This window comes from Anoplopoma fimbria, chromosome 9 (genome assembly GCF_027596085.1).
Source record: "Anoplopoma fimbria isolate UVic2021 breed Golden Eagle Sablefish chromosome 9, Afim_UVic_2022, whole genome shotgun sequence".
NCBI classification, from domain to species: domain Eukaryota; kingdom Metazoa; phylum Chordata; class Actinopteri; order Perciformes; family Anoplopomatidae; genus Anoplopoma; species Anoplopoma fimbria.
In genome coordinates, this window is record NC_072457.1 from 17,194,349 (window position 1) to 17,202,289 (window position 7,941).

General features: G+C 38.8%; 1 protein-coding gene across 1 annotated transcript in view; it reads right to left on the reverse strand.

The window, feature by feature from the left end:
* Positions 1–1,321: 1,321 nt before the first annotated feature.
* The window catches only part of p2rx3b (purinergic receptor P2X, ligand-gated ion channel, 3b), a 14,550-nt gene continuing 7,930 nt past the window's right edge, over positions 1,322–7,941 (reverse strand). The window contains exons 7-11 of the mRNA XM_054603855.1: positions 7,429–7,565; positions 4,374–4,467; positions 2,761–2,826; positions 2,422–2,499; positions 1,322–1,447 (exon numbers count right to left, since the gene is read on the reverse strand). Coding sequence (XP_054459830.1) covers positions 1,322–1,447; positions 2,422–2,499; positions 2,761–2,826; positions 4,374–4,467; positions 7,429–7,565 — 501 coding nt within the window. The remainder of the gene's footprint in view (positions 1,448–2,421; positions 2,500–2,760; positions 2,827–4,373; positions 4,468–7,428; positions 7,566–7,941) is intronic.

Genomic DNA, 7,941 nt, shown 5'->3' on the forward strand with positions numbered 1-7,941 from the left:
CTAATCACAGCAATGGATGGATGGATGGATGGATGGATGGTACTTTAGTATCTGTACATCTGAACAGATTAGGATGATGAGAATGCCACTCAGCCATAATAAATTGTCAATCCAAGTATTGGTTGAAATATTGACCTGATAATGGAGCTAGAGGACACTTATATGTCTCTACCAATTTTATCGAAATCCAGCCGAAAGTTGAGTAATTTGATGTTGCGGCATCCTATGCTTAGCACCACCCAACATATTTGGGATTGGTTTAAAGAAATACAAACAAGCCAGAGTTTTTAATGGGCCTTATTGCAGAATGATAGTTTGTGCTGCCAGACCTGTGGTGAGTCCGGACAGTTCTGTGGAGATATGTGAGACTAGGCGCGTACACAAGTTTTTCATTAGTGCAATGGTTTGTGCAGAGCCATGCACTGTTATACAACCACACACACACACAAGTACACGCATACATTAGGAATTGCCTGCTCTCCATCACTGTTGTGGCTTTATCCTGCTTGTTATCATCCAAGACAAAAAGGCTGCTTTTATCAAATCAAACCAAAAGTAAATCTATAAGAATAGGAACCATTAGAGAGTTAATATAGAAGGCCAAGCGAGTGAATAATTCATGCCATCTGTCTTGTTTATTCCTGTTGCATTCTCAAAAAGCTCTAAATAATGTAGCTGTGGTGCATTACAGTAGTTTCAATGCGAGTTGCAAAACTGTGCTGTGCTTCAACATCGACGCTGTCGGTCGGGATGGCATTATGAGCTGTAACTGCTGTATGAGAGCAGAGCAGCAGCTGTGAGCTAATCAGTAGGGCACGCTAACATGCACTCAAATGCACTAAAAGGCACGCTCGGTACCGGCCCGGCTATTACAACTAAGAAAGATGAAGCTCTGGTAACAACCCACACAGAGGGAGAGAGATTATTTTTTCTGCTCAGGTAGACATTACTCCTCTATATCTTTACATAGATAAATACATGGGTGATAGCTATGAATGCTCTGAATGTTATATCATGCTCCTTTAAACGCAAACAGCTTTTTTTTTCCAGCTCAGAAAAACCCTTAGCCAATGTCACGTGCCAAAAGTGTCACCATGCAAAGACACGTTTGCATTTGTATTTGAGTGATTTGAAACATGTAAGAATAACATAGCAACAATTGAATTAAAATCAAAAAGGTTCTTCACATGTTATTTGACATTGGCAAACGTTCAAAATGTTTTTTTAACTTTAAACTTAAAAACTTAAAAACAATAACATTTGGAGAAAAACCCAAGCCACATCTGTCTTCCTCAGTCCACTGCTCCCTGCTCCTGTCCATTTAGGTGTAATGTTCAATAGAAAATGCCCCCGAGTCACTGGACCTCATGATGGTCTCGTTATGTCTGAGTGACAGCTGGGAGCGGTAAAACCCATTGCTTTGGAAATCCAGCGGGCTGTCCGACACCTACGGTATAAGAGAGAGAGAGGGAGACATGATGCTCTTTAGTATATTACCAAACATATTATCATCTGTCAAATCCTCCTAGTTTGGGGATTTCCATGTCTTGGCTGTTTGCATACTAGTGTTGTAGTACTTGAGATTGGCCTTGGTCTCAAAAACCACTCTGACTAAGTTGAGACTGCAGACTCAGCACTTCCACACATCCGATTTGAGCTGCCAAGACTCATCTTTAAATATCCAATTCTAATCGCATTTCAAACCACCGCTAAAAGTTACATGTTTTTTAAAGACCATACTTTCTAAAATCATACAGGATACAATCTAGATATGCCAAAAAACGGATTTGAGCTGGCATTCTGAACCAGACTTTTTAAAGGTTCCGGCCTCGTCTGGGTCTCTGACAATTATGACTCAGCATTTTATATCAAGACCAGTCAAGTCAACCACAACTGCAGGGATAACACTAAATAGCCTCTCTGTGTGCCTGTGTGACTTTGTAACATCATGACAGCCCCACTGTGATTGGATGTAAAACTTCCTGCTGACTCAATTCTATTTTATACTTCTTTCTACTATTAGCAGCTGTGTACAAAGTACAAAGGTGTCTTTCAATTCAAGTGCTTCCATTAATTCACTTCCATGTAGTACACTGTGTTACTGGACGGTGCACTACTGTCAACTTTTGAGTGCGATTGTCGGCTACAAAAATATCTGCGGCTTGTTTGTTCACTTGACGAATGTATTAAAACTGAATGTATTTAAACTTGATTTAGCTTTTACTACTTATGGCGACCATTGAGGGTGAGAAGTTTCAACTGTATATAAGCGCAATATTGGACTTATGGAGCAACTTTAAAGGATTTTCAGCTTGTTCCACTGCCCTCAAATAGCTAAAGATCAGTTAATGTAGTTTTAATAAAATATGCTTTACATATTTGTGATAACCAACAATAATAAGCAAGAGTGGTTATTTTTACCTCTTCAAATTTCTTGGCCTTGTACTGCTCTGCTCCTTTCAGGAAGTTCAGCAGTATGATGTCACACAACACTGTGCCCTAAATGATAATAATATTAATCACCTTAATTCATAAAGCATTCAACAAAGCAAGAGTAGAGATTAAGTTTAAAGATTCAACCCAACAGTAGCCACAAATTTCCAATGTATTTCAATACGGCAAAGGTCAATTTGTAGATAATACTCATAAACAGAGGTAAAAGGAGAATGTTTGGCTCCATATCAGTTCTGAGAAAATCACAAAACTATGAAATGAATGAGCTTTTCCCCAATGTTTGTGACAAGTATACGTAAAACTCACCACTCCCACTGACGTGAAGGCCGCCACCATGTTGATGAGTGTAGGGATCATGTTGAATTTCCCTGCCTACAGAGTAAGAAAAGTAGTTTATCTCAGCAGGCTTCAGTCCCTTTGGATATCACTTGCCATCCATGTAGTACTACAAGAAATAACTTCTGTTCATCACTAAATTCCACTTAGTTTACCTTGTGATTAATGTAGTGGCCGATGTGGAGACTTTCCAATTCAGAGACTGCAGGCTTTACATTGAAATGTTGATGACTACCGATGATTGAATTTCATTGATCTTAGCTACTTTATGACTTGAAATTATGGTGGAGACAATGGGCCTTATCCAAATGATCTATAGTGCATGGTCTGAAGTGATTGTGCGGTGTATTTAAGGCGTGTCCTATTCCACTTGTAATAGTTAAATGGTGCATAATCTAAACCAAAGTAAAGAGCAAGTAGAAAAGGTGATGTATTTAGTCTCTGAGTGTTTAGGGCATAAAATAGATTAAACCAATCAGAGTATCATCTTCCATTCCCTTTAAAAGCATTGCTATTCAAATGGACAATTCAGAAAATTGGAGAAGCGATTGAGAACCCCTCTATGTAGGCCATCTTACGTTTTGAATAATGTGATTCCATAGCTGGAAATACTTCAACATCGACGTTAGACCAGGTTTTTGTTTTACAATGAAGCATCCACTTCCTGCTTCCTCAAGATAGCAATAAGCGAACAAAGTGCCTGATCACACCTCATTTTAATACCAACAAGTCCATGGGTTCACAGATGGATACAAACGCAACTTACACAATGTGGGCGTGAAAATGACATGGTCAGTCTCAGGTGTAAGATTAGGCCCAATAACTTTATCCAACGTATTCTCACACCAATTCTTCTAATACCACAGCTTGGTCTACGCTCCACAGTTTGAAACCATGGCGCTCTACGTACACCTTTAACATCAGTTTCGCACACAATTTTCGCAATATATGCTTGTTTAGCGCATAGTGTCAGTAAGGTTTTACGAAAACAGCATTGTTGAGATTACCTTGAATAACAACTCCTGTTACACCAAGTGACTAAAGACTTACATGATTAGCGAGTGACAAACATGTCATGTGACAAAATGTCTACTTTACTTGTAGTTTCGCACAGGCCACAAACAGCGTTCTCCAGGACAAAAGTCCTGTGTTAGCTTGGTTTGTTTGACCCATACACCTCCCCTCCCACCTGCCCTTGTGAACTATCGCAGGTGTGTCGTATGCTAATTGAACGTTGGTGACCGCGGCAAGGAGCACTGACCAAGCTGCGTTATTTGACGCATTTGGCGTGAGAACGGGTTGTTATCTCAATGTCCCATGTCTAATTATTCTGTTATTCTGTAATGCTAAACAAGGTGTATTTAACAGGCCTACCCAAGAGGTTTAAAAACATATATTGTGCATAAAAAACTTGTGCCATACATTTTCTTGTACATTTGTATTTTTGTACATTTTAAAGAGGACAAGAGGATTCCATGTTGAGTTGTCATAACAACTACATACATATCCATATCTCTTTATTAATAATTCCTAATTGAAAGTATGTTATACACAAGTTGATACACATTAATAAATATACTCACATTTCCATTGACCAGAACATCAAACCTAATAGCATAGGCTTTGACCAGAGTGCGGTACTCTGTCCCATTCTCCATCTTATAGTATTTGGCAAACCTGTCCAGGCAGACAAATCATACAACCTTAAATTAAAAAACAAAACACTTATGTATCAGAGTGCCACTGAGATAGTTTTCTTTGGTGTTATAGATATAATATAGATGATTATTTACATGTCACATTTGAAAGCATAGTAGCACTCTGCAAAGGGTCAAGAGAGCAAATAATCACAATGGTAAAAGCTCTAACAACCTGTTACAAGATATAAAAAATGTGTGATGAATGTCCACAGCAAACATCATTCTTGAAAATGAAAAAGTGTTGATGATATCTTGTCTATAAAGTTATTTTATCACTAGAGGAAAGCTCAAAGACTGTCAAACATGGTCAGGGTTCCTCAAACCAGTAATCTGTCTTCAGATATTTTTGATTTTTCTTGCGTAAAAGTGGAGGTTTTGGTATAATGTAGATGCTAGAGGAAAGGTTATGGTATAAACATAAACATAGCTGGTTTAAGACGTATTTGAGTAGCTGGTTTAAGTAGTTTTTATTTAGATCGATCTTAGTTTGTATACGTAAACAATGAAACCTCGATGAAAACCAAAGTCAGCCACCGAGTTCCACAAGGGTCTGTGCTTGGACCAATTTTATTCACCTTATATATGCTTCCTCTAGGGAACATTATCAGAAAACAAAGCATACAATTTTATTGTTATGCAGATGATACGCAGTTATATCTATCGATCAAGCCAGACGAAACCAACCAGTTCTCTAAACTTCAGGCATGTCTTGAGGACATAAAAACCTGGATGACCTGTAACTTCTTAATGTTGATAAGTTATTCTACCAGGCCCAGATCACCTTCGAAATCAATTATCTAACGATATAGTTTCTCTAGATGGCATTGCTCTAGCATCCAGCACTACCGTAAAGAACCTTGGAGTTATCTTTGATCAGGATCTGTTCTTTAACTCCCAGATAAAACAAATTTCAAGGACAGCCTTTTTTCACTTACGTGACATTTCGCAAATCAGGCAAATCCTGTCTCAAAGCGATGCAGAAAAAGAAGTTTATGCATTTGTTACCTCTAGACTAGATTACTGTAAGTCCTTATTATCAGGCTGATCTAATAAGTTTCTTGAATCTCTCTAGTTGATCCAGAATGCTGCAGCACGTGTACTAACACAAACTAAGAAAAGAGATCATATTACTCCAGTATTAGCTTCTCTGCACTGGCTCCCTGTTAAATCAACAATCAAATTTAAAATCCCTTACCTCACCTTCAAAGCCCTAAGTGACCAGGCACCGTCTTATCTAAAGGAACTTATTGTACCCTAAAACCCCACTAGAGAGCTTTGCTCCCTGAATGCAGGGTTACTTGTGGTTCCTAGAGTGTGAAAAAGTAGGATGGGAATCAGAGCCTTCAGTTATCAAACTCCTTGTTGACAATTTTAGTCCGGGGGGCAGACACACTCACCACTTTTAAGAACAGGCTTAAGACCTTCCTTTTTGATAGTGCTTATAGTTAGGGCTGGTTCAGGTTCGCCTTGGTCCAGCCCCTAGGTATGCTGCTATATGCCTAGACAGCCGGGGGACTACCTAGGATACACTGAGTTCCTCTCTCCTCTTCTCTCTCTCCATCTTTATGAATTCATGTCCCATTAATGCACATTACTGACTTTGCTTCTTCCCTACACCCACTGCTACTACCGTTTTTATTATTATTCACATTACTATTACTATTCCCTATATCATTATTATTCATTCATTCATTCATTTTCCGTAACCTGCTTATCCAGTTAAGGGTCGCAGCTATATATCATATCATATATATCCACTGCTGCTGTTATTGGTAGTAGTCCTAATTTTTTCCTTCATTACTCTGCTTACTACTCTTATTATATGAATAATTTACATCATATACATTGAATGTGTTGTATCTCTGTTATGCTGTTCATTCTGTACACATGACATCTATTGCATTCTGTCCATCCTGGGAGAAGGATCCCTCCTCTGTCGTTCTCCCATAGGTTTCTTCCTTTTTTCTCCCTGTTAAAGGGGTTTTTAGGGGAGTTTTTCCTGTGCTGATGTGAGGGAAGGACAGAGGATGTCGCATGTGTACAGATTGTAAAGCCCTCTGAGGAAAATTTGTAATTGTATTTTGGGCTTTACAAAATAAATTTAATTTAATCGAAAAAATGTATGATTACTCCTCCAAATAGTAAAACACTGGTTTTGGTCACCTATAATAAACCCCAACTGTGTATATAAATGAGGTAAATAGCCAGAATACATGCTTAAAAAAGGTTTTTTTCCTGAAATATATGCATGGCAGTTTTAAAAGGTTGAAAGGCTAATTTCACTGATGAGCTTTCTGTTGTTTTATTGCCTTGCTTTTCTGCTTTGTGAACTCTGTTTTAAAGGTACAATATAAATAAAGTTATTGCTTATTGTCATCGTACAGAGTCATGCAACAAAATGCAGTTTGAATTCCCATTTTGCAACATAAGTAAAACACACATAAGAACATTAAAAAACAAATTTTGGGAGGGTAACGGATGAGTTTACGAGTCTCACAGTCTGAGGAAGGAAGTTATGAAGTGTGTTACAGTACAGAAGCAGATACTAATGCAGCTAAACGGTAATTGGTAAATGCACTGTACTTGTATAGCGCTTTTCTAATCTTTTGACCAGTCAAAGCGCTTTAACGCTAGATGTCATCATTCACCCATTCACATCCATTCATACACTGTTGTCAGGGGCTACCATGCAAGGTGCCACCTGCCCATCAGGACTTTGTAACATTTGCACACATTCACACACCGTAGGCACAGCTTATGGGATCAATTTGGGTTTCCAGCGTAGCCTGGGATCGAACCGCCGATCCTCTGATCAAAGGACGACCCGCTCTATAACTGGATTTATAGGGTTATTTTTATCGCTCCTCTGTAAAAGCCAAATTGCAGTGCTAGGGTTTGCCACGCTTTAACATATCAGTCGAACTGTGTAGCTAGATACCTGAAATTGTAGCCCGGTGAGACAGCGTTCTTCTGTGACATGGCATCCAGTCGGGTGAATGAGTACGAGGGGTTGCACTGGTCATCTGACTTGTCCAGGTCACATACCCAGCCGATCTTTATTCCGATCACTCCCCCCTGACAGAATTTTCAAAACACAAGAGGCACATAGATCAGTGTGTTTGTGCTCAACCCTGTCTCCTAGGAATTGCATATATATATACAACTAATTTGCACTGACTGGTATATTTGGGAGAAATGTTGCTCTGCCTGTATTTAAGTCACAAGTTACTTTTTTTGTATCTCATATGCAGAATAAAGTGTTACTTTCTTAATGCACAGCAAACCAGTGTTTACACCTTGCCTCATGCAAAAGGCAGGTTGCACACATTAATACTGTAGCGCAAATTTGAACACGATTTTGGTTGGACAACTTTTGTTGGAGTTGAGGTCGAGCTAAGATGATGTTAAAAGTTGGCAGATAAAATCGTACAGTGTCTGACAGGTATAGAAG